The sequence below is a fragment of the Oncorhynchus clarkii genome, chromosome 28 (genome assembly GCF_045791955.1).
Source record: "Oncorhynchus clarkii lewisi isolate Uvic-CL-2024 chromosome 28, UVic_Ocla_1.0, whole genome shotgun sequence".
Lineage (NCBI taxonomy): Eukaryota > Metazoa > Chordata > Actinopteri > Salmoniformes > Salmonidae > Oncorhynchus > Oncorhynchus clarkii.
Window position 1 is genome coordinate 37,446,275 of NC_092174.1, and position 19,164 is coordinate 37,465,438.

General features: G+C 42.6%; 1 protein-coding gene across 1 annotated transcript; it reads right to left on the minus strand.

Moving 5' to 3' along the window:
• Positions 1-5,152: 5,152 nt before the first annotated feature.
• LOC139386779 (fibronectin type III domain-containing protein 7-like) lies at positions 5,153-11,628 on the minus strand. The gene is made up of 7 exons (XM_071132589.1): positions 11,625-11,628; positions 11,013-11,273; positions 10,604-10,864; positions 9,311-9,601; positions 8,412-8,648; positions 7,314-7,367; positions 5,153-7,176 (listed from the first exon to the last, which is right to left on the minus strand). The coding sequence occupies exons 1-7, from the start codon at positions 11,626-11,628 to the stop codon at positions 6,881-6,883; spliced, it is 1,404 nt and encodes a 467-aa protein (XP_070988690.1). The 3' UTR covers positions 5,153-6,880.
• Between the last annotated feature and the right edge of the window lie 7,536 nt (positions 11,629-19,164).

Here is a 19,164-nt window from a genome sequence, read left to right on the forward strand (position 1 = left end):
GGACTACCGTAGTGTCTGCTAAATGACTGAATAATGGACTACCGTAGTGTCTGCAAAATGGCTAAATAATGGACTACCGTAGTGTTTGCTAAATGAATAAATAATGGACTACCGTAGTGTGCTAAATGACTGAATAACCGACTACCGTAGTTTCTGCTAAATGACTAAATAATGGACCACCGTAGTGTGCTAAATGACTGAATAACCGACTACCGTAGTTTCTGCTAAATGACTAAATAATGGACTACCGTAGTGTGCTAAATGACTGAATAACCGACTACCGTAGTGTCTGCTAAATGACTGAATAATGGCCTACCGTACTGTCTGCTAAATGACTGAATAATGGACTACCGTAGTGTGCTGAATGACTGAATAATGAACTACCGTAGTGTCTGCTAAATGACTGAATAATGGACTACCGTAGTGTCTGCTAAATGACTGACTACCGTAGTGTGCTAAATGACAATGACGGACTACCGTAGTGTCTGCTAAATGACTGAATAACGGACTACCGTAGTGTCTGCTGAATGACTGAATAATGGACTACCGTAGTGTCTGCTAAATGACTGAATAACGGACTACCGTAGTGTCTGCTAAATGACTGAATAACGGACTACCGTAGTGTCTGCTAAATGACTGAATAACGGACTACCGTAGTGTCTGCTAAATGACTGAATAATGGACTACCGTAGTGTCTGCTAAATGTCTAAATAATGGACTACCGTAGTGTGCTAAATGACAAAATAATGGACTACCGTAGTGTGCTAAATGACAAAATAATGGACTACCGTAGTGTGCTAAATGACTAAATAATGGACTACCGTAGTGTCTGCTAAATGAATAAATAATGGACTACCGTAGTGTCTGCTAAATGAATAAATAATGGACTACCGTAGTGTCTGCTAAATGACTAAATAATGGACTACCGTAGTGTGCTAAATAACTGAATAACCGACTACCGTAGTTTCTGCTAAATGACTAAATAATGGAACACCGTAGTGTGCTAAATGACTGAATAACCGACTACCGTAGTTTCTGCTAAATGACTAAATAATGGACTACCGTAGTGTGCTAAATGACTGAATAACCGACTACCGTAGTGTCTGCTAAATGACTGAATAACGGACTACCGTAGTGTCTGCTGAATGACTGAATAATGGACTACCGTAGTGTCTGCTAAATGACTGAATAACGGACTACCGTAGTGTCTGCTAAATGACTGAATAACGGACTACCGCAGTGTGCTAAATGACTGAATAATGGACTACCGTAGTGTCTGCTAAATGACTGAATAATGGACTACCGTAGTGTCTACTAAATGACTGAATAACGGACTACCGTAGTGTTTGCTAAATGACTGCTAAATGACTGAATAACGGACTACTGTAGTGTCTGCTGAATGACTGAATAATGGACTACCGTAGTGTCTGCTAAATGACTGAATAATGGACTACCGTAGTGTCTGCTAAATGTCTAAATAATGGACTACCGTAGTGTGCTAAATGACAAAATAATGGACTACCGTAGTGTGCTAAATGACAAAATAATGGACTACCGTAGTGTGCTAAATGACTAAATAATGGACTACCGTAGTGTGCTAAATGACTAAATAATGGACTACCGTAGTGTCTGCTAAATGAATAAATAATGGACTACCGTAGTGTCTGCTAAATGACTAAATAATGGACTACCGTAGTGTGCTAAATAACTGAATAACCGACTACCGTAGTTTCTGCTAAATGACTAAATAATGGAACACTGTAGTGTGCTAAATGACTGAATAACCGACTACCGTAGTTTCTGCTAAATGACTAAATAATGGACTACCGTAGTGTGCTAAATGACTGAATAACCGACTACCGTAGTGTCTGCTAAATGACTGAATAACGGACTACCGTAGTGTCTGCTGAATGACTGAATAATGGACTACCGTAGTGTCTACTAAATGACTGAATAACGGACTACCGTAGTGTTTGCTAAATGACTGCTAAATGACTGAATAACGGACTACTGTAGTGTCTGCTGAATGACTGAATAATGGACTACCGTAGTGTCTGCTAAATGACTGAATAATGGACTACCGTAGTGTCTGCTAAATGACTGAATAATGGACTACCGTAGTGTCTGCAAAATGGCTAAATAATGGACTACCGTAGTGTTTGCTAAATGAATAAATAATGGACTACCGTAGTGTGCTAAATGACTGAATAACCGACTACCGTAGTTTCTGCTAAATGACTAAATAATGGACCACCGTAGTGTGCTAAATGACTGAATAACCGACTACCGTAGTTTCTGCTAAATGACTAAATAATGGACTACCGTAGTGTGCTAAATGACTGAATAACCGACTACCGTAGTGTCTGCTAAATGACTGAATAATGGCCTACCGTACTGTCTGCTAAATGACTGAATAATGGACTACCGTAGTGTGCTGAATGACTGAATAATGAACTACCGTAGTGTCTGCTAAATGACTGAATAATGGACTACCGTAGTGTCTGCTAAATGACTGACTACCGTAGTGTGCTAAATGACAATGACGGACTACCGTAGTGTCTGCTAAATGACTGAATAACGGACTACCGTAGTGTCTGCTGAATGACTGAATAATGGACTACCGTAGTGTCTACTAAATGACTGAATAATGGACTATCGTAGTGTCTGCGAAATTACTAAATAATGGACTACCGTAGTGTCTGCTAGATGACTGAATAATGGACTACCGTAGTGTGCTAAATGACTAAATAATGGACTACCGTAGTGTGCTAAATGACTGAATAATGGACTACCGTAGTGTGCTGAATGACTGAATAATGAACTACCGTAGTGTCTGCTAAATGACTGAATAATGGACTACCGTAGTGTCTGCTAAATGACTGACTACCGTAGTGTGCTAAATGACAATGACGGACTACCGTAGTGTCTGCTAAATGACTGAATAACGGACTACCGTAGTGTCTACTAAATGACTGAATAACGGACTACCGTAGTGTTTGCTAAATGACTGCTAAATGACTGAATAACGGACTACTGTAGTGTCTGCTGAATGACTGAATAATGGACTACCGTAGTGTCTGCTAAATGACTGAATAATGGACTACCGTAGTGTCTGCTAAATGTCTAAATAATGGACTACCGTAGTGTGCTAAATGACAAAATAATGGACTACCGTAGTGTGCTAAATGACAAAATAATGGACTACCGTAGTGTGCTAAATGACTAAATAATGGACTACCGTAGTGTGCTAAATGACTAAATAATGGACTACCGTAGTGTCTGCTAAATGAATAAATAATGGACTACCGTAGTGTCTGCTAAATGACTAAATAATGGACTACCGTAGTGTGCTAAATAACTGAATAACCGACTACCGTAGTTTCTGCTAAATGACTAAATAATGGAACACTGTAGTGTGCTAAATGACTGAATAACCGACTACCGTAGTTTCTGCTAAATGACTAAATAATGGACTACCGTAGTGTGCTAAATGACTGAATAACCGACTACCGTAGTGTCTGCTAAATGACTGAATAACGGACTACCGTAGTGTCTGCTGAATGACTGAATAATGGACTACCGTAGTGTCTACTAAATGACTGAATAACGGACTACCGTAGTGTTTGCTAAATGACTGCTAAATGACTGAATAACGGACTACTGTAGTGTCTGCTGAATGACTGAATAATGGACTACCGTAGTGTCTGCTAAATGACTGAATAATGGACTACCGTAGTGTCTGCTAAATGACTGAATAATGGACTACCGTAGTGTCTGCAAAATGGCTAAATAATGGACTACCGTAGTGTTTGCTAAATGAATAAATAATGGACTACCGTAGTGTGCTAAATGACTGAATAACCGACTACCGTAGTTTCTGCTAAATGACTAAATAATGGACCACCGTAGTGTGCTAAATGACTGAATAACCGACTACCGTAGTTTCTGCTAAATGACTAAATAATGGACTACCGTAGTGTGCTAAATGACTGAATAACCGACTACCGTAGTGTCTGCTAAATGACTGAATAATGGCCTACCGTACTGTCTGCTAAATGACTGAATAATGGACTACCGTAGTGTGCTGAATGACTGAATAATGAACTACCGTAGTGTCTGCTAAATGACTGAATAATGGACTACCGTAGTGTCTGCTAAATGACTGACTACCGTAGTGTGCTAAATGACAATGACGGACTACCGTAGTGTCTGCTAAATGACTGAATAACGGACTACCGTAGTGTCTGCTGAATGACTGAATAATGGACTACCGTAGTGTCTACTAAATGACTGAATAATGGACTATCGTAGTGTCTGCGAAATTACTAAATAATGGACTACCGTAGTGTCTGCTAGATGACTGAATAATGGACTACCGTAGTGTGCTAAATGACTAAATAATGGACTACCGTAGTGTGCTAAATGACTGAATAATGGACTACCGTAGTGTGCTGAATGACTGAATAATGAACTACCGTAGTGTCTGCTAAATGACTGAATAATGGACTACCGTAGTGTCTGCTAAATGACTGACTACCGTAGTGTGCTAAATGACAATGACGGACTACCGTAGTGTCTGCTAAATGACTGAATAACGGACTACCGTAGTGTCTGCTGAATGACTGAATAATGGACTACCGTAGTGTCTACTAAATGACTGAATAATGGACTATCGTAGTGTCTGCGAAATTACTAAATAATGGACTACCGTAGTGTCTGCTAGATGACTGAATAATGGACTACCGTAGTGTGCTAAATGACTAAATAATGGACTACCGTAGTGTGCTAAATGACTAAATAATGGACTACCGTAGTGTCTGCGAAATTACTAAATAATGGACTACCGTAGTGTCTGCTAGATGACTGAATAATGGACTACCGTAGTGTGCTAAATGACTGAATAACGGATTACCGTAGTGTCTGCTAAATGACTGAATAACCGACTACCGTAGTGTCTGCTAAATGACTGAATAATGGACTACCGTAGTTTCTGCTAAATGACTGAATAATGGACTACCGTAGTGTCTGCTAAATGACTGACTACCATGTAATAAAGTGCATCATACTCCGTTGTTCATTGTCCCCATTAGAAATAAACCATAAGTATCGACATCAATGAAAGGGAGATATGAGTATTTTCTATATTCTATTTTGTACTGAATGACAATGAATTTGAATTAATGAAAGTGGAAAAGTTGTACATTTTTGATCATTTTTGTCTGACCGTTTCTCTTGATAAAGATAGTCAAGAAAATGGCACAGTACATTACAAATCCTCTGTTATTGAAAATACAGTCAGATATATTACTCTTCAATAAAGATACATATACTTTCTCATATATACTGAACAAAATTATAAACGCAACATGTGAAGTGTTGGTCCCATGTTTCATGAGCTGAAATAAAATATCCCAGAAATGTTCCATACCCACGAAAAGCTTACTTCTCTCATATTTTGTGCACAAATTTGTTTACATTCCTGTTAGTGAGCATTTCTCGTTTGCCAAAAGATTTCAGCCACCTGACAGGTGTGGCATATCAAGAAGCTGATTAAACCATTTGAAAGGCCATTCTAAAAATGTGCACAGATGTCTCAAGTTTTGAAGGAGCATGCAATTGGCATGCTGACTGCAGGAATGTCCACCAGAGCTGTTTGAAATGTGTTAATTTCTCTACCATAAGCCACCTCCAACTTCATTTTAGAGAATTTGATAGTATGTCAAACCGGCCTCATAACCGCAGACCACGTGTAACCACGCAGCTCAGGACCTCCACATCTGGCTTCTTCACCTGCAGGATTGTCTGAGACCAGCCACCTGGACAGCTGATGAAACCGAGGAGTATTTCTGCCTGTAATAAAGCCCTTTTGTGGGAGAAAACTAATTCTGATTGGGAGGGCCTAGCTGCCAAGTGGGCCTATGGCTGCGCATGTGAAATCCATAGATTAGGGCCTTATGAATTTATTTAAATTGACCGATTTCCTTATATTCACTGTAACTCAGTAAAATTGTTGACATTGTTGCATGTTGCATTTATATTTTTGTTCAGTATACATAAGTAATAAAAAGGAAAGATGCATATACAACAAGTCATTAAAATTAACTATTTGAAGGTATTGTAAAAATGACACAAAAACTAGAAATACATGTTTGAGCTTTGATTTCACCAACTTCAGCATGGAGGATGAGGATGTGTTAGGAATAGTATACTTCACAGGTCGTTTCTCACAAGTCATACAAATATGTTCTACTACTTGATACAACAGGCAAAGAGATAGGAAATCACCACTTTGGATACGATATCTCAACCATCACACCTCAAACCTTAAAAAAATAAAATAACGGACAATTTGGAAAACGTTACGGTCCGCTATAGCAGTGTTTCCCAACCCTGGAACTCCAGTACAACCTACAGAACACGTTTGTATTGTTACCCTGGACAAGCACACCTGATTCAACTTGTCAACTAATCATAAATCCCTCAAGGAATAAGGTGCATTTGTCAAGGGCTAGAACAACAACGTGTACTGCTGGAGGTACTGGAAGACGAGTTGGGAAACACTGAGCTATAGCATTCAGCTGTCTTCAGTGACCATACAATACATACTGCCATCGGCCCTGTAAAGCCGACCAGAGCCATACTGTAGCTTTTGCGTTTAACCAGGAAGTTAGAAGACCACTTTCCCAAAGGAGACCTTAGTTTTACAGAGTAAGGCAGACTGATTTGAGATTGAACAATTGCTTGTGGGTTGCAGTGCCCATGTTGGCACCAAAAGATCCAGAGACTGTATTACATTCTCGTTCTGTGATACCCATGATTAGAGCCATATATTCAGATACATTCATGGCTCTACTTCTTTTCTTCAGTCCAGAACCCCCCTTCACATCTTGACTGCAGGTGCCACAGTCTCCACACACACAGGCTCTGAGTTGGGCCCCTTGCTGGCCTCTGTCTGGGCAGACACAGATAGGCAGTAAGTGGAGGAAGGGTTGAGGTCAGTGACGATAGAGCTCTCGCCATACACGGTCAGTATCTGGGAGCGGCTGGCGTGGCGGGGGTGAGAACTCTGCTCTCGGACCACCAGGGTGTAGTAGGCCGCCCCCTTCACGCGGGACCACTCCACTAGGAGGACGTTTGGGGTTTCCACGGTGACCTGCACCTTGGGCATGGACAGACCTGATGAAGGAGGCAAGGAAAGTGGTCTGATTATGAACTGAATTATTTATTAGAATTGATTTGTTAAAACCACTTTTCAGTTTGTAACGTTGCTCTCCTGTATCATAGAGTATGAAGTAGAGCAGAGCCTAACGCACCCGTCTCTGAGATAATCTCTTCTTCACTGAGATCTCTCCTTTTCAAGTGATGCACTGTAGATGGGAACCATGTTAAGAGACAGTGATTAACATTGTATTAAGAGACAGTGATTAACATTATATTAAGAGACAGTGATTAACATTATATTAAGAGACAGTGATTAACACTATATTAAGAGACAGTGATTAACATTATATTAAGAGACATTGATTAACATTATATTAAGATACATTGATTAACATTATATTAAGAGACAGTGATTAACATTATATTAAGAGACAGTGATTAACATTATATTAAGAGACAGTGATTAACATTATATTAAGAGACAGTGATTAACATTATATTAAGAGACAGTGATTAACATTATATTAAGAGACATTGATTCACATTATATTAAGAGACATTGATTAACATTATATTAAGAGACAGTGATTAACATTATATTAAGAGACAGTGATTAACATTATATTAAGAGACAGTGATTAACATTATATTAAGAGACAGTGATTAACATCATATTAGGAGACAGTGATTAACATTATATTAAGAGACAGTGATTAACATTATATTAAGAGACAGTGATTAACATTATATTAAGAGACAGTGATTTACATTATATTAAGAGACATTGATTCACATTATATTAAGAGACATTGATTAACATTATATTAAGAGACATTGATTAACATTATATTAAGAGACAGTGATTAACATTATATTAAGAGACAGTGATTAACATCATATTAAGAGACATTGATTAACATTATATTAAGAGACAGTGATTAACATCATATTAAGAGACAGTGATTAACATCATATTAAGAGACATTGATTAACATTATATTAAGAGACAGTGATTAACATTATATTAAGAGACAGTGATTAACATTATATTAAGAGACATTGATTAACATTATATTAAGAGACAGTGATTAACATCATATTAAGAGACAGTGATTAACATCATATTAAGAGACATTGATTAACATTATATTAAGAGACAGTGATTAACATCATATTAAGAGACTGCCTTCTGCCTATTTCGATAACAAACGGTCACATTTTCAAACACAACCGTCTGGGTTGGTTCCTACCTGTTATTTCCCTGGTGGGGTCGCTCTCCCCGGCAGTGTTGCTAGCGGTGACCTCCAGGTTGTTGTAGTCGAGGTTGGCCAGGGAACAGGACAGCTGTACCGTGCTGCACACCTGGGTCCGCACCACTCCACTGATGTCATACACCGTATACATGGTGGCGTAGACGGAACCATTCCACGAGATGGTGGCCGAGGAGTTGAAACCACTGTAGGTCACCACCGGTGGAGGGCAAGGGGCTGGAGAGACGGAATGCTATGGTTAGAGTTATGGTTATGGTTGAGTTATGTTATGTTTAGGTCAAGGTCTATATGACCTCACCAGGAAAAACTCTGGGTCCTAGTAATGTTATGTTATGACTATGAGCCATAAACATAAAGAGTTGCACACTCCATATATAAACTCCCAGTAATCTATTGGGTAAATCACCAACGTTTCGGCATCACAGTGCCCTGAAGAAGGCACCCTGAAGAAGGCACCCTGAAGAAGACACCCTAAAGAAGGCACCCTGAAGAAGACACAGTGATGCCGAAACGTTGGTGATTTACCAACGTTTATATATGAAGTGTGCGACTCTTTATTTTTATAGCTTAGTTTATTCGCCGTTAGTCAGCACCTCTACATAAAATGATTTTCTCTGGGTGTGCACCTGCTCATGTTTTTTATATGTCATGACTTTAACACATGATGCACTGACGTCGGATTTTGTTGTGAAATGTGTTATGCCATAGAGATAGCTTGAGAGACAAAATAATAAGAAAATGGACTGCTTTAAAATGTAGCTGCTGTCACATATAATGGAACAGATACATGCATGAGTATCTAAATCTATGAGTTATGAGTCCTCTATCTAACTCTCTGAGTTATGCACATCTGTCCCACGTTAGGCCTCTTGCTGTACCTGTGATTCCAGTGATGGCGGCAGAGGGGGCGCTGTCGCCTGCAAAGTTCCTGCTCCTCACTGTCGCGCTATAGGACGAGCCACAGGGGAGGAGCAGCTCAAAAAAGCTGGAGCTGGTCCAATAGGAAGACAGCTCGAACAGGGATTGGCTGTCTCCCAGGATGCTCCCGGTCACCTCCAGCAGGTATTGGACATTGGGACAGTTCACATGGGTCCAGGAAGCACGCAAAAACTGGGTCTGGTTCTGCATGGGGATCATGGTCACTGCTATGGTCTCTGGGGGACAGGGAGCTACAGAAAAGGGGAAGGACAAACTGTCAGACTTTGAACAAAACGTCAACATCTATACAGATCTAAACATGTTCCTTCCTTTCTGACCTTCCTCTCCTGTTTGATGAAGAGATGAGGAGGGAAGATGTCAGGAATCAAGAAAATATCAATTGAGAGAGAGCCTCTAAGACGAGTTATCCTCCCAAAACCAAGAAAAACTATCACTACTCAATGATCAATATGTCTGTACAATAAGGTAACTGTACAATATGATGACTGTACAATAAGGTGACTGACTGTATAATATGATGACTGTACAATAAGGTAACTGTATAATATGATGACTGTACAATAAGGTGACTGTACAATATGATGACTGTACAATATGATGACTGTACAATAAGGTGACTGACTGTATAATTTGATGACTGTACAATAAGGTGACTGTATAATATGATGACTGTACAATATGATGACTGTACAATAAGGTGACTGTATAATATGATGACTGTACAATAAGGTGACTGTATAATATGATGACTGTACAATATGATGACTGTACAATATGATGACTGTACAATAGGATGACTGTACAATAAGATGACTGTACAATAAGGTGACTGTATAATATGATGACTGTACAATAAGGTGACTGACTGTATAATATGATGACTGTACAATAAGGTGACTGACTGTATAATATGATGACTGTACAATAAGGTGACTGTATAATATGATGACTGTACAATATGATGACTGTACAATAAGGTGACTGTACAATATGATGACTGTACAATAAAGTGACTGTACAATATGATGACTGTACAATATGATGACTGTACAATAGGATGACTGTACAATAAGGTGACTGTACAATATGATGACTGTACAATAAGATGACTGTACAATATGATGACTGTACAATATGATGACTGTACAATAGGATGACTGTACAATAAGATGACTGTACAATATGATGACTGTACAATAAGATGGCTGTACAATAAGATGGCTGTACAATACCTGCTCCAGCCAGCAGAGGCTCACTGAAGGAGCTGTTGCAGGTCCCGTCTGAGGCCTGAACAGAGAAGTTGTACTGGGCACCACACTCCAGCCCTGTGATGGTACAGGAGGTCCCTGTGCTCTCACAGTAAAGCATGATGCCATCCTCAGCCTGGGCACAGCCCCAGTAGTCCACAACACCACCTCTGACTGTCCACGACAGCAACGCAGAGTGGTTGACACACTGGACCAACACGGACAGACCGTCTGGCTGGCAGGGCACTGAAGGAGAGAAAGGTCAAAGTTGAAAGTTTAGGTCAAATGGCAGATGATGACATCATATAAATAGTACATCATATTTCGGCAGAAGCACATGGAGCGTGTCATCAGAAGTTCTTTGGGACACACGTAATATTTGTGTGATGCGTACCCGTATTGAACGTGACGTTCTGGCTGGCCATACTGGAGCAGTTCTCGTGGCTAGCGGTCACAGAGACGGCATACTGCTGACCACACTGCAGCGCAGACAGGGAGCAGTTGCTGGCGGTCGTGTTGCATGACCGCACGTCACCATTTCCACCCGTTGCGATCATGAAGTAGGTCTCCGCCACAGGGGACGCGGTCCAGGACACGTGCGCTCCATGGGACTCACAGGAGGAGCTGATGACCACACCCTGGGGTGGGCAGGGTTCTGAGAGGAACAGATAGGGAGGAGGGTGAGAGGTCAGAGATGAACTTTAGATAGATAACTAGAACAAGCAAGGACACTAACCATGTTGACTATAATGACCACTGTTATAACAACTGTTATAAACCCTGTTCTGGAACAGCTTTACTACAGAGTACCAGGGTCTGTATGCACAAAGCGTCTCAGAGCAGGAGTGCTGATCTAGGATCAGTTGTGTCTTAGCTCCTAATGAATATGATTATATGGACAGGCAGGTCCTGATCCCAGATCAGAACTCAGTACTCTAAGGTACTTTGTGAATACGGGACCAGGTATGACTCTTAATACAGCAATGAAAGTAACATAGTAACCTACCCATGCTGATCCTATAAGGAGGACTCCTCTGACTGGTGCAGCAGTCTGATGATGCTGCTACGATGACGGTGTAGTGCAGACCGCAGAGCGCCCCCTCCAGGTCACAGCTGCTGGCAGAGCTGTTGCAGGTCAGCACGCTGCGGTCACTGGCCTCCGCTGTGGCGGTGTACACAGAGTTTCCCACGCTGCCCTCCATGGGCTCCCACAGGACCCGGATGGAGGAGTTGTGACACTGGGCGAAGGCGGTGATGCTTGCCAGGGCGCAGGGAGCTGGAGGTAAACACATTATATTTTGTTATTGATTTTCAGAGATATATATAGCATGACACTAAATAATATGACAGTGGAAGACAAAATGATAGCCAGTAAAATAGGTTAAAATAATCACTATAATTTTCCCAGTCAACTTACATTGTCCTCCAAGAGTTACTGAATATCACTTATATTTATTTTTACACCAACGACCAAAAACCTTACATCCCAGCAACATAGCCCCATTCATCCAACCAGAACCTGGTGACATCGCCATTCATTACCTGTCTCGAGTTCGAAGGTCGCACTGGGTGGACTATCACAGTGTCCGTTGCTAGCAGTAACAGAGAAGGTGTAGCGCACGCCGCAGGCCAGGTCAGGCACCTCGCAGGTGGTGTCAAAGCCGGGGATGGAGCAGGAGGAGTTGAACCCCCCCACACCATCAGCAGTCACCATGTATCTGTCCACCCCCAGAGCAGGGGCCCAGGACACCCAGGCAGAGTTGGTCACACAGTTCTGGCTACCGTTCACCCTCGTGGGCATGCATGGGGCTGGGTAGAAGGAGAGGAAGGGATGGTTAGATACACTGGAGCAATAGTCCTAGAGAGAAGATGCCTTTTAGTAGGGAAGTTATGAACACTTTGAAGGGAGGTTTAGAGTCAGAAAAAAGTATCTCATCTGGGATCATTAATCATCTAGAACTTTATATGTGTCATATAAAATATTCTATTCTGTTTTGATCAATCTAATTACAAAAACGTTCAGGAATCAAACTGTAGATTGGTTATGTATTAGTTGCTACACAATAGTTGATGGTGCATTCTGATGACAAACAACTGAGCAATGTCGTGTTCTGATGACCCGGGCCGTACCTGATGAGACGTTGAGAGCCTGACTTGGCATGCTGTGGCAGCCTCCTCTGGCAGCGGTGACCTGGACAGAGAAGTTCTCTCCACAGGGAAGACTGGTGATGGAGCACTGGGTATCTGTAGTGTTACAGGAGTGGCTGCTCCCTCCCTCTGTCACTGCATCCACCAGGAAAAACCAGGCATCCATGTTGGGTTCCCAGGTCACCAACATGATGCCTGAGGCACAATGCACCTGGGCAGCCACATTCTGGGGCGGGCAGGGGGCTGGAGGGAGGGATTCTCATTAGTCAATTGCATTAGCAACACATTACTATCTGTGTATGTGTGTGTGTTCATGTTTTTTGCCCGTCTCACCCGTTTGCACGTCTGAGCTGACACTCTGAATGCTCCTACAGACTCCATCCATAGAGTGGACTGAGACGTTGTACATCTGGCCACACTGCAATCCCTCCAGATCACAGTAGGTGGCGCTAGAGTTACAGGAGGTAATGTGGCTGTTGGTAGCCTCTCCTACAACCATATAGGACAGTGCTCCACTGCCTCTGTCCCAGGTCACCGAGGTAGAGTTGGTGCTGCACTGGAGGCTAGTCTGCAGGTTACCAGGAGCACAGGGCCCTAGAGTGGAGACGAGAGGATGGACAGTGGGTTCATTTGGTGTTATTCAATTATCTAATCATTGAAAAACACATACATCCATATAATAAGAAAATGACTTGGATAGTCTTATAATAACCAAGATATTACTCCAAATGATCAAAGATATGCACTGAGTGTACAAAACATTGAGAACACCTTCCTCATATCTGCACAATCTCGAACAGCCTACTGTCACTCACAGACTCACGAGCTGCACTAGCTGAAAATAAATGTGAACAAAGCGGAATCAGGAAATGAATGTGCACTCTCCATTGCTTTTCAATGCAGATCCCGCATGAATTCCTATTTGATGAATAAGGCCTGTTTTTCTTTTGAAGCCAGAAGGATGCTAGTATCAGCTACATTTATGCCTTTACTAGACTATGGGGATATTTTATATATGAATGCTTCCGCTCAGTGTTTGAGATCAATTGACACTCTTTACCACGGCACTTTGAGATTTATTTTAAACTGCAAAACCCTTACGCACCACTGCATTTTGAATACCAGGGTTGGCTGGCCTTCTCTAGTCACTCGTAGGCTCAGTCACTGATATACTTTTATTTACAAAGCCATTTTGGGTTTACTACCTTTTTATTTGGGCATTTTTATTGTTCAGAAATGTGGTGGGTACTCTCTTCGTTCACTGGACTTTATCCTGCTAACTGTTCCAAATGTCCGAACTGAATTTGGTAAAAGGGCTTTTATGTACTCTGCACCATCGTCTTGGAACGCCTTACAAAATACTATTAAACTGGAAGAACTTGTCCCGATTGGTGTTTTTAAATCACCGATGAAGGATTTTGAGGCTGATTCCCTGACCTGTCAATGTTTTTAATTTGCTGTTTTATACTCTTGTGAATTCAATGGTTTTTACTAGATTACTTGTAGTTTTTCATGTTGTCTGTCTGTAATTTTTTTGTAATGACTTGGTGCTGCCTATCTTGGCCAGTGTGCTCTTGAAAAATATATTTTAATCTCAATGAGCCCTTCCTGGTTAAATAAAGTTTAAATAAATCAAATTTAAAACACTTGTGAAAGTGTCAAAATGACACAATTTAAATTTAGTTAAAAACATCTTTATATCGAAGGAGTGCCTATAATTTGATGGCCTGCACATGCGCAGTTGGCGCATGACACATGGTCTGCATTTCAAACTCAAAGTAGACAGCCCTCGGCCCTAAACCCTCAGCCCTTGGGGGAATCCCCACGGCCATATTTGTCGTCGGTTCAAATGATTAGCCAAGCAAGGGAAGTTTGCAACGTTAGCTTTTGGAAATTGTAGAAATAAAACATTTGTTAGCCAATTAATTTGCTAGCTATCATACAGTAGGCGTATATTAATAATTATATAGTTAATATAAGTAGACATGTAATCATAATTGACTGTAGTGTATATAAAGCACCCACAAGCTACCGGTGGCTAAAACACGAATTTCTGGGCAAGGGCGGTCCACTTATAAATCATTCCTTCCTCCCTCGCCACTTGCCCTGCAAGTGTATACTCGTCAGACGTCCTCAGAAGTGTCCACTTAATTTGAGGGCTGAGACACATTATTTGTGTCTCATTACTCAAAAGACACATTACTTGTGTCTTCTAAGTGTTTGGACTGCAGCCCTTGACTTGGGCCAGAACTGTCCGGATGCATATGGCTCCATTATAAAACAAAGACAAAGAAAGTACAGTATGAAGATAGGCAGAAACTGCTTCTCCAATAGAAATCCTCGATCACGCCACTTGCAGCCCTCAAATTAAGTGGACACTTTCAGAAACTTCCCACAGACAGGTAGAGCCAATGGAGTTACAGTGCTGCACTGCCCCATCTGACCACCTGGCGACGCTAGACACATACAGCTCCACCTCCGACCTCTCTTCCCAGGACAGGTCGGCTATCTGGGTGCCACATGTCAAGTCTACAGCAACATGCTGGGGCGCGCACGGACCTGGAGGGTCAAAGGTTAGAGATTCCGAGGGGTTACACATGAGAGGAAGGTTAGATAAGAGGGTTTACGCAGGTCAGATAATCCGTTTGGAAATAAACTGAAAAGATATAAGCAATATGGTGTTTGTTCCTCCCTGCTTTTCAATGGAGGTAGTAGAGCGTCTGTACTCTGTAACATTGCTTACACCTATCCAGATCATTCACATCTGCGAACACACAAATGTCTAGTATATGTAAAAAGCAACCTGTCCAGACATCCACTTACGTGTGTCGAAGCTGGCGCTGATGGGGACAGTGATCTGACACTCCTGGTTGGTGGCGGTGAGTGTGACGTTATAGTGTCCCCCGCAGGACAGACCCGTGACATTACAGTGGTTCTGCTGGGTGGTGCAGGAGACTGCCTCACCCTCCACCCCATTGGCAGAAAGGGTATAGTTGTTGGCTCCATCAGTGTAGCTCCAGGACAGCAGGGCGGTGCCATCGTTCACACAGTCCACCTGGGCCTGCACACTGCTGGGGAGACATGGGGCTGGGGCGGGGACAGGGGACAGGGGGTTAGTAGGGGACTATTATTGAAAACAGGGGTATGAGATGGGACTGGGGTAGTTGTAAGCATTGCAAGCTTTTCTCAGACAAAAGCTTTCGGGGGAAGTGACAAATCTGCTCCAGGGGCCCTGCTCTGAGGCTAACCCTGTGGCTCCCAGTCTGTCAGGCTGACCCTGTGTGGCTCCCAGTCTGTCTGGCTGACCCTGTGTGGCTCCCAGTCTGTCAGGCTGACCCTGTGTGGCTCCCGAAAATGTTCACATTCACACTTATAAAGATAACATCTCTGGTCATCCCTACTGCCCCTGATCTGGAAGAATCACTGAACACAAATGCTTTGTATGTAAATTATGTCTGAGTGTTGGACTGTGCCCCTGGTTATCCGTCAATAAAAATGTAATACAAATTGTGGGATATGAAGTGGTGTTGTTAGCACCCCCTATCTTCTGGGAGTGTAAGGTGTTATTGGCCCCGTATACTGGGCTGGCATCCCAGGTCAGGGACAGGATGTTGGTGGAACAGGACACCATGCCCTCCAGGTCGATGGGTGGACACAGTGCTGAGCAGTCCAGAGACAACAGATGTACTAGAGTATACAGTTGCTAACTCAAGTCCAACAAGTGGGAATGTAATGAAGAATGAAATCTCGGACCCCCAGAACTTAATTATTGCGTTAATGCGTCAGATCCTCCATCAGGTTCAGGGGGAAAGATGTATGAGAAACGATACAAACCAGACTATCAAAGTCTCCACCCCACTAAATGGATGGGCTAAATGTCCCCTCCCCTTCTGAAATTCGAAAGATGTGAACACCTGCGAAATCATGATTTGTCCAAACGATCAGTGGCGTAAAAAATCTTCACTGCGGAACAAAGTCCCTGGTTAATCGTCTCATCCCACAGTCTGTTGAGAGATGCTACGATATCGTTCTATGTTACGTGCGTCTGTTCATGAGAGATTATGAAGGATGTAATCGAGTTCTAGATCTACAAGATATTCATCACATACAGACAGACTCTGTCTCTTCTCACCTGTTCTGAGTTCAACGTCAGGGCTGGGGTCGCTATGGCAGCCCCTGTCCATGGTAACCACGGTGACAACGTAGGTCTCGGCGCAGTGCAGGTCAGTGAAGGAACAGTCGGTGGAGTTGGAGCTGCAGGTGTGGGTGTGTCCGTCGTCACCTGTGGCTGTTGCTAGGTACATGTCCTCCCCGGCAACGGCCGTCCAGGAGACAGTGCCCATGTTGCCATCACACTGCAGAGACGTTGTGACATTGGTGGGGGGACAGGCACCTGTAGGGAGAGAGGGAGGGTGATGGAGAAAGAGAGAGACAGAGAGAAGGGAGAGACAGAGAAAAGGAGAGAGTATTATTTGTATTTTTGACAACGTTTACTTTTACTTCACCACATTTCTAAAGACAATAATGTACTTTTTACTCCATACATTTTCCCAAACAGCCAAAAGTTCTTCTTACATGTTGACAGGAAAATGTTCAAATTCACACACTTATAAAGATAACATCTCTGGTCATCCCTACTGCCCCTGATCTGGAAGAATCACTGAACACAAATGCTTTGTATGTAAATTATGTCTGAGTGTTGGACTGTGCCCCTGGTTATCTGTCAATAAAAATGTAATACAAATTGTGGGATATGAAGTGGTGTTGTTAGCACCCCCTATCTTCTGGGAGTGTAAGGTGTAATTGGCCCCGTACCCTGGGCTGGCATCCCAGGTCAGGGACAGGATGTTGGTGGAACAGGACACCATGCCCTCCAGGTCGATGGGTGGACACAGTGCTGAGCAGTCCAGAGACAACAGATGTACTAGAGTATACAGTTGCTAACTCAAGTCCAACAAGTGGGAATGTAATGAAGAATGGAATCTTGGACCCCCAGACCTTAATTATTGCGTTAATGCGTCAGATCCTCCATCAGGTTCAGGGGATAGATGTATGAGAAACGATACAAACCAGACTATCAAAGTCTCCACCCCACTAAATGGATGGGCTAAATGTCCCCTCCCCTTCTGAAATTCGAAAGATGTGAACACCTGCGAAATCATGATTTGTCCAAACGATCAGTGGCGTAAAAAATCTTCACTGCGGAACAAAGTCCCTGGTTAATCGTCTCATCCCACAGTCTGTTGAGAGATGCTACGATATCGTTCTATGTTACGTGCGTCTGTTCATGAGAGATTATGAAGGATGTAATCGAGTTCTAGATCTACAAGATATTCATCACATACAGACAGACTCTGGCTCTTCTCACCTGTTCTGAGTTCAACGTCAGGGCTGGGGTCGCTATGGCAGCCCCTGTCCATGGTAACCACGGTGACAGCGTAGGTCTCGGCGCAGTGCAGGTCGGTGAAGGAACAGTCGGTGGAGTTGGAGCTGCAGGTGTGGGTGTGTCCGTCGTCACCTGTGGCTGTTGCTAGGTACATGTCCTCCCCGGCAACGGCCGTCCAGGAGACAGTGCCCATGTTGCCATCACACTGCAGAGACGTTGTGACATTGGTGGGGGGACAGGCACCTGTAGGGAGAGAGGGAGGGTGATGGAGAAAGAGAGAGACAGAGAGAAGGGAGAGACAGAGAAAAGGAGAGAGTATTATTTGTATTTTTGACAACGTTTACTTTTACTTCACCACATTTCTAAAGACAATGATGTACTTTTTACTCCATACATTTTCCCAAACAGCCAAAAGTTCTTCTTACATGTTGACAGGAAAATGTTCAAATTCACACACTTATAAAGATAACATCTCTGGTCATCCCTACTGCCTCTGATCTGGAAGAATCACTGAACACAAATGCTTTGTATGTAAATTATGTCTGAGTGTTGGACTGTGCCCCTGGTTATCTGTCAATAAAAATGTAATACAAATTGTGGGATATGAAGTGGTGTTGTTAGCACCCCCTATCTTCTGGGAGTGTAAGGTGTTATTGGCCCCGTATACTGGGCTGGCATCCCAGGTCAGGGACAGGATGTTGGTGGAACAGGACACCATGCCCTCCAGGTCGATGGGTGGACACAGTGCTGAGCAGTCCAGAGACAACAGATGTACTAGAGTATACAGTTGCTAACTCAAGTCCAACAAGTGGGAATGTAATGAAGAATGAAATCTCGGACCCCCAGAACTTAATTATTGCGTTAATGCGTCAGATCCTCCATCAGGTTCAGGGGAAAGATGTATGAGAAACGATACAAACCAGACTATCAAAGTCTCCACCCCACTAAATGGATGGGCTAAATGTCCCCTCCCCTTCTGAAATTTGAAAGATGTGAACACCTGCGAAATCAT